General features: G+C 41.7%; 1 protein-coding gene across 1 annotated transcript in view; it reads right to left on the bottom strand.

The window, feature by feature from the left end:
- LOC118366639 (titin-like) overlaps nt 1-13787 on the bottom strand; it is a 180290-nt gene that overhangs the window by 152457 nt on the left and 14046 nt on the right. Inside the window, exons 12-35 of the mRNA XM_052493512.1 lie at nt 13544-13686; nt 13110-13282; nt 12635-12862; nt 12301-12545; nt 11950-12182; nt 11698-11862; nt 11404-11572; nt 9557-11247; nt 7094-7375; nt 6703-6969; nt 6311-6583; nt 5952-6215; nt 5606-5866; nt 5100-5360; nt 4714-4977; nt 4332-4592; nt 3967-4227; nt 3619-3879; nt 3387-3528; nt 3105-3273; nt 2782-3013; nt 2220-2504; nt 1823-1948; nt 1270-1458 (exon numbers count right to left, since the gene is read on the bottom strand). Coding sequence (XP_052349472.1) covers nt 1270-1458; nt 1823-1948; nt 2220-2504; nt 2782-3013; nt 3105-3273; nt 3387-3528; nt 3619-3879; nt 3967-4227; nt 4332-4592; nt 4714-4977; nt 5100-5360; nt 5606-5866; nt 5952-6215; nt 6311-6583; nt 6703-6969; nt 7094-7375; nt 9557-11247; nt 11404-11572; nt 11698-11862; nt 11950-12182; nt 12301-12545; nt 12635-12862; nt 13110-13282; nt 13544-13686 — 6845 coding nt within the window. The remainder of the gene's footprint in view (nt 1-1269; nt 1459-1822; nt 1949-2219; nt 2505-2781; nt 3014-3104; nt 3274-3386; nt 3529-3618; nt 3880-3966; nt 4228-4331; nt 4593-4713; nt 4978-5099; nt 5361-5605; nt 5867-5951; nt 6216-6310; nt 6584-6702; nt 6970-7093; nt 7376-9556; nt 11248-11403; nt 11573-11697; nt 11863-11949; nt 12183-12300; nt 12546-12634; nt 12863-13109; nt 13283-13543; nt 13687-13787) is intronic.

The following is a 13787-nucleotide window of genomic DNA, read 5'->3' as shown; positions in this document are numbered from 1 at the left end:
ACCTACTCAAGCTGCAAGGAGAGCAAGGAGTGACAGAGAAGAATGACCAGAAGAGAATGTGTTCTACTCAAGCTGCATGTACCCATCTAGGGATTAGAACTAAAAAAGTGACTAACATATTTATACTATTCTATTTTAAATTGTGAGGTTAGTAAACTATATAGAACATGGGAAAGCAAAAAGGCTTTTCCCAAGAAGAAGAAAGTCGTTTGGTTGGTTTAATGAGAGGTGTCGTTTGGAGAAAGGAATTTTGTGAAAATTAATAGATGATTAATTACACGGTGTTGTAAAATCAAAGGCTAATTCAAGGTAAAAAACGAGTTACCTTCTTTGGTTACTGCAAGGGTTGCTGTGCACATGGCCTCTCCGGCTTTATTGGTTGCTTTGCAAGTGTATTGTCCAGCATGCTCAGCGTATGCATCGACTATAATTAATGTGGCAGTGTTTGTCATCTCATCGAAATGAAAGACAATATCTTTGATAGGCTTAATTGGCTGATGGTTATGATACCAGCTAATGTCTGGCATTGGCATGCTGGACACACAAGCATGAAACCTGGCCACTTCACCATGCTGAACGACGCAGCTTTCTATTGGGTGAATAAAAGTGGGCCTTTGGGCAATTTGCTCCTTCTTTACACTTGAGAAGCTTGATGAAAGACTGGATGAGACATGCCTTTGAGAATCAGATGTAATATCCATAGTTTGTTTTTGCCCTGAAAGGAAGTACGTTCAATTAATTGAGTATTAGCATTTTTATGGATGGACACAGATACACATATCCATGTGTGTATATTTCTGAAAGTGAAAGTCATGTGCATAGAGAAAAAATTACATATTTAAGAGGATACTGCAAAATCATATTATATATTGAAGTTATTTATCTGCTAAATTACTTATCTTTGGCTACAAATGGTAATATTTCTAGATATGTCTTGGAAAAAGTGTCTCAATCCAGAAATGCGTTCTTCTCAGAATTGTCCCATTATCTCAACTGTTAGACTGAGAAGGTTGAACGACTGCCGTTTAAATAGCAGTCGTTTAACCTTCTCGGTTTAACAGTTGAGAGAATGGGACAATTTGGAGTACAACTAAATTCTCATCCCTGGATTCAGGTAAGTTTTCCGAGCCATATCTCATGCCAGCTCCACGGTGTCTTAATCTAAACAGGAAGCCTACCTGACCCAAGTGTAGCTATAAGCAAGAGTAGAGTTGGAATCTATTCCAGGTATAGGTAACCATCTGGTTACAGAAAGGTATGCAAACTCACCATCAAGTTTCAAACGTGCAGAGCATGTGACCATTCCTCCTGCGTTTCTGGCAACACAGGTGTATTCCCCCTCATCCTCAGAGAACACTCTGCTGATCTCAAGCTGGCAGGTGTCATCAAATGTAGAAATCCTGAAGAAGTCTGACTGCTTAATTTCCTTCTCTCCACGGTACCAGGACATCTTCAGAGCTACAAATGGAGGATTGGATTTAAAAACTATATATCGTTTTAGAATAATTTAGTATTTATTTATTAATAATAATTGTCAGCAAATATACATACATACAAAGTAAATTGAATTTATACTCTTAAAAATGAATGTCTGACAAATTAGCTCTGTCTGATGAAGATCTCTGCTTGAAACATCACAGTATGTTTTTAACAAGGATTTATAATACAATTCATTGTTTGTTATGGAGAGGTTCACATGCCTCATCTTCTAATGCAATAGGACAACTAATAACAAAAGGTATACTTCCACAATTACACCCATTACACCCACAAAAAAATGTTTTTATTCCAACTCATCCCAACAATGTAATGTGCAAAATACCTTCTCCAGTAACTTTGCACTGGAATCTGGCTGACTCTCCCTCAGTGGTTGAGGTGTTGCTGATTGGTGAGATGATGGTAGGTGGGGACAGAGGAGCTCCAGTGTCAGGAGAAACAACTTCTGAAACTGAAATGAAAAATAATTTGCTACTTTCTTATATGAATAAACCATTTCAGTTCTTTATTTGTGAGGTAATATCTTCGGCGACTTAACAGAAACAGCATGGTCATCTTAACACTATAAAAAGGTTGGTCCAATACAATAATTATATATGGAATGCATAACATTTGTAAGAATGGTGTACTTTTACAACTAGTTTTTGACAACAATTGTTCTTCTGTTATGTCATAATTTCTGTTGACTTGGCATTATTATCACACAAAAATGTAATGGTTACCTTCGACATTCAGTGCAGCTGAACTGGTGGCAACACCACCTTCATTCTTGGCCTCACAGTTGTAGACCGCTGCATCCTCTGGGAACACTTCAATGAGTAGCAGACAGTGTTCATTCCCATCACGCAAAAACTTGCACTTGAAGCCTGGGGAGAGAGCCTGGGAGTTCTTGTACCAAAACACCTGGGGCTGGGGGACGCCAGTCACTTCCACAGAGAAGCGAGCAGGTTTGCCGGCCTCCACAGACAGGGGCTGCATGTGGTTAATGATCTGAGGTGGCTCAGGGACTAAATGAAAAGAAAAATGTGATGAAGAAAGATGCAACACTGAGGAACAACCATTGTCGTCATTACTTTGAATCCAGCTATTAAAGAATGACATACTGTATCCTCTTATCAGCATAGTCCATACCTACTATGCTGCTACTCTCGTAGGAGGGCAATGCAATGCCCTCTACAGGCAAGGACACGTAACTGCAGTTATTACTGTAACTTTTACACAGATATACTGTAGGGCAATTAAATATATTTTCCTATAAAACCAATACCATGAAGTTTGACTTACTGTTGACATGAAGTGTCACAACGGTCCTGTTCCTGCCAGCGATGAAGGTGTATTCTCCTGCATCACTTCTGTAGGTCTCAGTGATGGTCAGACGATGGAGCTTTCTAATGCAAACATAACTAAACCTCTGCTCAACGGAAAACTGGAGCTCAACACCGTTCCTCAGCCAGCGACCTTCAATGTCATCCTCATTGACTTCAAACTCAAACGTCGTTCTTTGTTTCTCAACCACCTAGAAATAAATCATGATATTAATCATCTTTAAAATGATAATTAAAAGTGTTTTTTTTCTGTAAATAAAAATGTATCAAATTCATATTCACCGTCATTTTCTTCTCAGCAGGCTCTGTAATGCGGACATCTTTGCCCTCCACGGTGAGATAAGCCTTTGACACGCTTGCACCAGCGACGACAGAATATTCTCCGGCATCAGACATGCGGACTGACTGGATCATTAGACGGTGCAGGAATTTCTCGGTGGATACGGTGTATCTGTCAAGGCATTTAGAAATAACAGTTAGACACAGATGAATAGCTAAGATTAGTTTATTATGATACCCATTAGTATCTTCACCAGGTCTAATATTACTGGTAATAAGATGTACCTTTCGGAAATGCCCAGCTCTTGTCCATCTTTCATCCACATCACCTGAACATTAGGCTCAGAGATCTCACATTCAAATGTGGCCCTCTTCTTCTCTGTAATCTTGATATCTTTGATATGCTTGGTGAATTCAATAACGCGAGCTAAAACACAAAGCACAGAAACAAAACCTTAGATTGTGAAATATACAGGAAAACCTTTTTTTGGAAAATGGAAGAAAAATAAGAACATACCATCAACATAAAGCTTTGCTGCTGACGCAGCAGAACCAGCCACAAACTTGTACTCTGCACTATCACCAAAATGAACATTTCGGATGGTGAGCGAGTGAGTTAGCTGTTTGGTGCGGCTCTGGCATCTGTCTGTGGAGGGAATCTCAACACCATTCTTGAGCCACTTGTAGGTGATGCCCTCATAGTTGACATTCACTTCAAATGTGATGGTGTCTTTCTCCTGTGCATTGAGGTCTTTCAGCATGTTGGTGATCAAAATGGCTAAGGTAAAAAAAGGAAAATGTTACGATACATTCTGACAATAATATGACTAGGGATTACTTCATTGATAATGAAGAGTAAACTTACCATTGACGGTCAAAGTGGCAGAGACTCTGTCATTTCCACAGACAAACGTGTATTCTGCAGAATCTTCTCTGCTAGTGTTCATGATCTTGAGCTGGTGAAGCTTGCCCTGCACCACAATCCTGAACTTTTCACTCATTTCTATCTCCACTCCATTTTTCAGCCAAGTGGACGGGACATTGAAGTGTGAAACTTCACATTCAAAAGTGGCCACATGGGTCTCTGGGACTTCAATGTTCTTGATGGGTTTTGTGACACGCAGAGCTGGAAGAATCACATACAATCTTAATTTAAGTAAAAGGTATCAACTAAGTATTCAGCAATCATGTATCCAGTACTCTAGTCTATTCGTCAAACTCCATACCGACCTTCAACATATAAAGATGCGCTGCATTGCAGGTTTCCAACTACAGCCGTGTACTCTCCATGGTCGTCAGTCTTCACATTCTGGATGGTCAGCTTGTGAGCTTTTCTCTCAGACAGTATTTTGACGTTTTCACTTGGTTTAAGCTCCTTGTTATTGAACATCCATTTGATAGGGATGTCATCATGGGACAGACTCAGCTCAAAAGAGGCAGTGGCATCCAATAGTGATGTCACATCTTTAGGCTTCTTCACAATCTTGATTGCTGAAAAAGAGATTGATGAGAGTCAAAAACCTCAAAGGGTAAGTAGAAACATTTCAAGTATACATACATTTGTATACTTGATCGCATAAATCGATTTGTGAAAGTTAAAATATGCACTTACTCTCAACGTTCAATCTAGCATTAGCAGATAGTTTCCCAAGTTTGAATCCATAAACTGATTCATCGCGTGTGTCACAGTTCTTGATCTTCAAGGTGTGGACCAGGCCATCAGTTGTGATTTCATATTTCTCACTTGGGTTGATCTCTACACCATTCTTAATCCATTGTGAGCCCTTCACATTCTTGTGGGTGAGCTCCAGACTGAACTCTGCCTCCTGTGTCTCAGTAACAGTTTGGTTCTTCAGTGTCTTCTTGACTTTCACAGCTATGAAATCAAACATAAACATCACATTTCAGCAGTCATATAACAATCACATAATAGGCATTTATTAATGCTAACACCAGTTTAAAATAAACAACAATTTACACTCAGGATTTAACACCCACCCTCAACTCTCAGGTTGGCTGTTGTCTTGGAGTTTGCGACCTGGTAAGTGTATTCACCGATGTCATTGGGTCTGGTTATGGTAATAACAAGACGTCTGACAGCTCCATTGTTCATATGGTTGACATTGTCACTGAAGTTCACGGGTTGTCCATCCTTGAGCCACTTGCCCTCAGCAGTTGGGTTGGCCACCTCACACTCCAGCTCAGCTGTCTGAGACTCAGCCACAGTCACGTCCTGGAGTGGTCTGTTTATGGCACCACCTGGGAACATGGAGACATGTTTTCCTTTAGATTACTGGTAAAAAAGGGTAGTGAAAGGGTAGTGGATGGTGGAGACACAGCTTTAATATGGTATATGAGGAAAATAAGGAACCAATAAGAAACCAATCCGATTTTACTCAGCAAACACCTTCGAGTCAGGTTAGTGAAAATGTCTATCAATTCATGAAATCTACATTTTTTTCTGAAGGAGTTTATGTCAGAAATCATGAAGATGTTAAACATACCTGACACAGTAAGCTTTGCGCTGGATGTCTGTTCCCCAGCAGCGAATGCGTATTCTCCCTCTTCATCCTTCATGGTATTAATGACACTCAGGCTGTAATTTTTGCCCTTGGCCTCAATCTTATGCTTTGGACCAGCTTTGAGTGGTTGTTTCTTGAAGGTCCACACAGCGGCAATGCCAGGGTGGGAAACCTCAACTTTAAATGTTATATTCTGGGTCTCTGTGCAAACTTGATCCTCCATATGCTTGGTGATGTGAATTTCTGTAAAATAACAAAATATATTGAATAGGGTCTGTATCAATGTAGTTTGAATCAACATCTAACACAATCGTTAAAAACAACTTACTTTCAATAGTCAGTTTACAGCTAGAGTCAGCTTTGCCAACACATAGTTTGTAGGTTCCTTCATCAGAGGCAAAGGTCCTGTGGAACACCAGGCGCTGTTTGGATCCCTTTGCAAGCATCTGGATTCTCTCACTGGGCATCACAAGTTTGTCATTGTGGTACCATTTCACAGAGGTAACATCAGCAGCAGAGATTTTAGCCTCCATAACAGCCTTGGTGCCCTCAACTGAGGTAATATCAGTGAGTGGGCTCAAAATATCAATCGCTGTAAAACACAGAGACATTTTTTTTTAAACACCTGATGATTCACAATAGAACTATACCAATATGAATATAGTCAGACTGATAAAGGTGACTTACTTTGAATGTTCAACTTCCCAGAGGTGGAGATGTCCTGAGCTGGGACAACGAAGGAGTATGTTGCAGCATCATCTCTGCTCACGTTTTCAACAAGCAGCTTGTGGACCTGTTTGTCGATAACGATGTGGATGCGATCTGTGGCGGAGATTGCTTGGCCATTCTTCATCCATGTTCCCTCAACGTTTTCCTGAGAGAATCGCACTTCTAATTGAGCGATGTCACCCTCGCAGATTGTCAGGTCAGTGAGGGGTTGCATCAGTGTCACAGGGCGCACTGAAGGAAAATACATTGATATTATTGCGCAGTTCATCCCACTTTTTCAACAGTAATAGTTGTCTTGAAATGGATTGGAAGAGAACAGGCTAACAACACCAATACCAGTCACAACTCACGTTTCATCTTCAGGGAGGCACTGGTCTGCATATCAGCAATTTTGAATGTATATTTTCCCTGATCTTCTTTCTTGATGTCTTTGACAGACAAGGTATGGCGTCCACGGCGGGAGGAGGTAACATATTTGCTGCTGGGAGTGATTTCCTTGTCATTGAAATACCATGTACCTTCAGCATCCTCTCGAGATAATTCAACCTCAAACTCCCCAGAGTAGGTCTCAGGCACTTCAATGTTCTCCAGCCTCTTCACAATTGACAGTGAAGCACCTGCACAATGAGACATTGCTAAGTATAACTGTTTCAGAGTTACTGTTTGTATTCCAAATTCACTATTTTCACAGTTGAAAATAATTGTCAGGGATATAGTAAAATAGTAAGAAAAACTGCCAACCTTCCACATTGAGTCGGGCAGTGGTCCTGATGTGGTCATCTTCAACAACAACACAACTGTAGTCTGCATCGTCCTTCATGTTGATGGTCAGTACAGAAAGGAAATGAACCTTTCTGTCTGAGTGCATCCTGTATTTGTCTCCAGAGAAAATCTCAGAATTGTTCTTCATCCATTTGACTTTAACGAAAGGCTCATTTGTTTCACACTCAAAGGTCGCCATGGTGTCCTTCTCTTTCGCTTCCACATCCTCTAGTTGTTGAGTAAAGCTATTAACTGTAATGGCTAAAGTAAAACAAAGGGAATACACATATTTATTACAGTTCTCAATGTAAAATTGCATACAAGGCCCAGGGCTGCCAAAAACTTGATTTATACCTGTTTTATATATGCAGTGCATTCGGAAAGTATTCTGACCCCTTGACTTTTTAGACATGTTGTTACGTTACAGCTTTATTCTAAAATATATATATATTTTAAATCCTCATCAATCTAAACAAAGTACTCCATAATGACAAAGCGAAAAAAGGTTTTTAGAAATGTTTGCAAATATATTAAAAATAAAAAACACAAATACCTTATATACGTAAGTATTCAGACCCTTTGATATGAGACTCGAAATTGAGCTCAAGTGCATCCTGTTTCCATTGATCATCCTTTAGATGTTTCTACAACTTGATTACCAGTGGTAAATTCAATTGATTGGACATGATTTGGACATGACACCTGTCGATATAAGGTCCCACAGTTGACAATGAATGTCAGAGCAAAAACCAAGCCATGAGGTCAAATGAATTGTCTGTAGAGCTCCAAGACAGAATTGTGTCGAGGCACAGATCTGGGGAAGGATACCAAACATTTCTTATAGCATTGAAGGTCCCCAAGAACACAGTGGCCTCCATCATTCCTAAATGGAATAAGTTTGGAACCACCAAGACTCTTTCTAAAGCTGGCCACCCGGCTTAACTGAGCAATCGGGGGAGAAGGGCCTTGGTTTACTGCGGAGTGGCTTCCGTCTGTCCACTCTACCATAAAGGCCGGATTGGTGGAGTGCTGCAGAGATTGTTGTCCTTCTGGAAGATTCTACCATCTCCACAGAGGACCTCTGGAGCTCTAGCAGAGTTCCTCTGTGGAGATGGTAGAACCTTCCAGAAGGACAACCATCTCTGCAGCACTCCACCAATCAGGTCTTTATGGTAGAGTGGAGAGACGGAAGCCACTCTGCAGTAAAAAGGCACATGACAGACCGCTTGGAATTTGCCAAAAGGCACCTAAAGGACTCAGACCACAAGAAACTAGATTCTCTGGGTCTGAGAAAACCAAGATTGAACTCTTTTGCCTGAATGCCAAGTGACACATCTGGAGGAAACCTGGCACCATCCCTATGGTGAAGCATGGTGGTGGTAGCATCATGCTGTGGGGTTGTTTTTCAGCGGCAGGGACTGGGAGACTAGCCAGGATCAAGGGAAAGGTGAATGGAGCAAAGTACAAAGAGCTCCTTGATGAAAACCTGCTCCAGAGCTCTCAGGACCTCAGACTGGGGCGAAGGTTCACCTTCTAACAGGGCAATGACCCTAAGCACATGGCTAAGACAACGCAGAAATGGCTTTGGGACAAGTCTTTGAATGTCCTTGAGTGGCCCAGCCATAGCCCGGACTTGAACCTGATCAAACATCTCTGGAAAGACCTGAAAATAGCTGTGCAGCGACACTCCCCATCCAACCTGACAGAACTTGAGAGAATCTGCAGAGAAGACTGGGAGAAACTCCCCAAATACAGGTGTGCCAAGCTTGTAGCGTCATACCCAAGAAGACTTGAGGCTGTAATCGCTGCCAAAGGTGCTTCAACAAAGTACTGAGTAAAGGGTCTGAATAGTTATGTACATGTAATATTTCCATTTTTTGGTTTTAATACATTTGCAAAAATGTCTAAAAACCTGTTTTTGCTCTGTCATTATGGGGTATTGTTTGTAGATTGATGAGGAAAACAAAGAATTTAATCAATTTTAGACTAAGGCTGTAATGTAACAAAATGTGGAAAAAGTCAAGGGTCTGAATACTTTCCCAAATGCACTGTATTTCCACAATATGAGGTTGGAATAATACTGTGAAATTGTGAAAATGATAATGCCCTTTCAGTTTAAGAGCTGTTTGAAAAGACTGCCTGAAATTTCAGCCTGTTTTGGTGGGATGGCACCTGGTGACATCACCAGGCGATAAATTAGATAATAGACCAAGAAGAGTTCAAAACCTCTACAATTAACAACTTGTTTTCATTTTTCCCCTCCCTACTCAGACACTCCAAGACTGTCCTAGCAAAGTTCTTGTTGAAATTGAAAACAAAGCACAGTAAGGTACTTAATTGACAACCAACAATTATTTTATATTGAGATAAAAACGGCTGCATTAGACCTTTAACTATTTGTAGAATAAAAGCATTGAAATAGATAATAAATAGATCATTTACCTTGTACCAGCAGGAATGCATGGCTTGATGTCTCTCCAGCAATGTTCATGGCTTTGACCATGATGCTAGCAGAGTCTTCTGCTGTGACATCTCTGACCACTAATTCACACACGTGGTCTTCAGGCCAATACCAGTAAATTCGATCGGTCTTCTCCAGCAGAATTCCATTCTTGAACCACTGGCACTCAGGTTCTGGTTTGCCGACAACTCTGACTCTGAAGCGAACTTCCTCGGTCTGAGACACGGTCTGGCTAGCAATGCGTTCCAAGATCTTTGGAGCTTCCATGCTGGGAGAGAGCTGTATTCTCTCTGGTTTGATTGTGGGTATGGTGAGTTGACCCTCCTCCATCTCTTTCTTCTTCTCAGCCTCAGTCAACTCTTTCATGTGATGAAGCAGTTCTTCCTTCCTCTTCCTAAGCATATCCTCATAGGACTCATCCTTCCTTTTGGACTTGAGCTCCACAGCAGTGATGGCTTCATAATAACCTTCCTCTGTCCTGCGCTTAAATTTGCTCTTCAACTCATCTGTCTCCTCTGTGGACTTCTCATGGATGACTCTTTCAGTCTTCCTCAGTTTGACAACTTCCTTTGGCTGGGCATCAGCTGGTCTGTCAACCTTCACAACTTCAAAGCTAACTCTCCCATGTTCAGTAGTGTCATGTGCCTTTGGTTCAGGGACGCGACGGAGGATGGATCTGAAGTCCTCTCTCTGTGTGATCTCGAGCTTCACCAGATGCTCAGCTGTGCCCTCTGGGTTCTCTGCTACCACTTTCACATCTCCTGCATCGTATGACTTGATATCTATAATCTCAAGATAGTAAATGCCATCATAGCGAAGCCTCATTCTCTTGCTCTTGCGAATGAGCTGTCCGTTGAGGTACCAGTTAACCTTAGGCGTAGGATAGCCAATAACTCTGCAACGGAATCTTGCAATGTCACCTTCCAGCACTCTTGCTGGTTCAGGAAGAAGGACAATTTCAGGCTTTGACTTCTCTGAATACTCATCCCCAGTGACTCCAGAAGGCCCTCCCTCGTGTGCCATGCGCTCCATCTCATCAATTCTGTGTATTTCCCTCCTGCCCTCAGGTAACTGTGTCTCCTCAACAAGGCTCTTCTCATCCTTTACAATCAGTGTAGCTGAGGTCTGATCAACTCCAAACTTGTTAGTGGCTCTGCAGGTGATGACACCACTATCTCTGGCATAGGCAACTTCAAAGTCAAGACTACAGTAGCCAAATTCATTAACCATGCGCAATCTGTTAGCAGCTGCCAGGGGTTTGCCATCATGCAACCACTCAACCACCATAGTGGGATCACCAATTGGGGTCAGTCTGCATTCAAAATGGACTGGGCCAAAACGCTTCAACCTGACAGAAGTTAGTTTCTTCTTGAACTGTGGTTTCTGCTGCTTGTCCTTGTCATATAGGTCATCCTCCTCCCACTGCTCTTGACCATAACGGAGATGCAAGGGTTCCAACTCTGGAGCTGCTATGTCCTTGGCCTTGTAGGTTCCTTTGGTTATAATGAGTCTCCTCTCTGGCGCAGGTTCAGCAGCATCTACCTCAATGTTGACCCTGCAGCGAGTGGTATCTCTTCCAGCTTTGTTAATGGCTGTGGCTGTGTACCAGGCACTATCAGAGCTCACTGACTGTGGGATGTGGAATTTGGCTTCTCCCTTGATGCCCTCGATCCTACAAAAGACATTGTCGTTAGTAAATCAGCATTAAGTACAACCATGTGAAATAAAACAAATATACATATCTTAACGACTGCAGGAGTATTTGGTGCACTTGATGTATATCATAGGCATGTGCAGATTGAGATAGAAGGTGGGGCAAAACACATACTTGATATTTGGGTGCTTCTGTGGGGAGATGATGTCGCTGTTTTTCAGCCATACAATGTCAGGCAGGGGGTTTCCGATGGCTTTGACTGCCAACTCAACCAGAGTGCCTTTCTTGACACTGACATTCCTCAGCTTCTCAATAAACTGGGGTCTGATCAAATTTTCTTTGGCTGTAAATGGAGAAACATATACAAGGACAATGCTATCAGTCAACAATGGTATATGACGTATCGATACAAAGTGACAATTAATTTGAGCTTTAAATGAGGAATGATATAGAAGACAAAGATCTTACCATCAACTGTAAGTGTCATGGACACAGAGCTTTTCCCAGCTCTGTTTTGAGCAACGACCGTCCATTCTCCAGAGTCATGGGGCATGGCTGGAACCACAATCAGTGACTGAGTTCCATCTTCCTTCACCACTATCTTGTGGGTGTAATCATTGACAACTTGTTGCCCTGAAAAGAAGAACACAAATAGAGGAATAAATGTGTGATTTTCATAAAACTAGTTGAGAGAAGAGAACATGTTTTCACATCACTTACCATTGTGGAACCAGAAAGTGTCAGGCATGGGTCTACCAACTACTTTCAGGTCAAATCTGGCAGTCTGCCCTTCAGCGCACTTGAATGACTGTGGCTTCAAGACAAACACAGGCTTGTACAGTCTCTCCAGCTGACTCTCATCAGTGTCATCAAGCCTGCGACCAGGAGAGCGGGCAGGAGAGCGACTAGTAGAGCGTCCGGGAGAGCGACTCAGAGATCTTGGGGACTGGGACCTGAGCAAATAAATACCAAATTCAGTGATACGTGGGAAGTTTTTATGATGGCTATGTTAAACAAATATACATTCAAATCTGGTAATAACCCTGTTACATTTGGTAATAAAAATCTCACCTAATTCTCTGCATTGCCTGAGGTTCAGGCGTGTAACGCTGAGCTCCTGCAATGGCAGTGGGTTCCACATACAGTTTCCCTGAGCTCACAGAGTTGCCCTTCATGTTGCTGGCTAATGCTGTGTAAACACCCTCATCCTCTGGCAGCACCACAGGAAGACGCAGGCTGGCTCTACCATCATGAAGACTCTCCATCTGGTAACGGCCACCATGATGGATACGCTTTCCATCTTTGTACCATGCAATCTTTTGAAATACAAGAAACGTTTGATGAATATATACTACATGTTATATTCAACTCAATGCAAAATACAAATGCATGGTTTCTTTACTACCTTGGGCAGTGGAGTTCCTGCCATTTTGCAGTGGAAAGTAACACCCATTCCTTCTATGATCCTGTAGTTTTTAACTGGAGTTGCAAAGGCTGACTGTAAAGCCTCACGATCTGCACAAGTCACCATCTCTTCCCGATCCTCAGTCACAATCTGTTGGTAGGTAATTTGCAGGATGCGGGTCTCAATCTCGTGGATAATCCTCTCCTCAAAGGAAGAAATCTGGAGTTCCTGTACAAAAAAACACATTGGAATAAAGCATGCTGTTGTCTTGTTTCATAACAGGTGGCTGAGAACAAATCAAATGTCATAACATCACAATAACTACATTTACATTTGAGTCATTTAGTAGATGTTCTTATCCAGAGCGAATTAAACAACCACATATCACAGCCAATAAAACCTTCCTCAATAAAACAGGTATCAGCAAAATAAGTTCTGCATTGTATAAGTAACGTGTTTCTTTTCGTCCACATACCTGTGTTGAAACAAAGCTTTGTGTTTGTGCTTGCTGTGTCATTCTCCTCTGCCTATACATCTGGTCGTCGTCATATTCGCTCACAACAACAGGGGGTACATCCATCTGCACCGTTGTAATTACTTCACTCTTATATGTCATTTCATGTTTCTTCATGTATTCTTCATATTCCCCTGTAAACAAAATATACAATGTGTAAACAAAAGTTAAGACATTATGGTCTGATTTCACGGACCCAAATAAAGCCAAGGATTGTCCCAAATGGCACCCTATTCCCTACATAGTGCACTACTTTCTTCCAAAGGCCATAGGGCTCTGGACAAAAGTAGTGCACTACTGTATGTAGGGAATAGGGTGCCATTTAGGAAGCAATGCTAACTGAGCATAGTTTGTAGTCCATGAGATTAAACAACATTTTGATTAAAGCAACTGACCTTCCTCCAGCAGTCCAGCTGAGGCAGAGGCTTCTCCAAGCGGGTTCCTGGCAAAGACGGAGTACTCTCCAGCATCATCAGCAAATGTCATGGAGATCTCCAATTTACACACTCCACTTTCCTTATCGTAGTGGACTTTATATCTAATGGGTGAATAAGTTACATTTTAAACATTACAATGAATGATCAACACAGTCTTACAAATGCAAAATAGAGATGAATTGAAAATGTATCACAAGTAGGC

Source organism: Oncorhynchus keta, chromosome 34 (genome assembly GCF_023373465.1).
Source record: "Oncorhynchus keta strain PuntledgeMale-10-30-2019 chromosome 34, Oket_V2, whole genome shotgun sequence".
Classification (NCBI taxonomy): Eukaryota; Metazoa; Chordata; class Actinopteri; order Salmoniformes; family Salmonidae; genus Oncorhynchus; species Oncorhynchus keta.
This window is presented reverse-complemented; position numbering and strand designations above follow the sequence as displayed.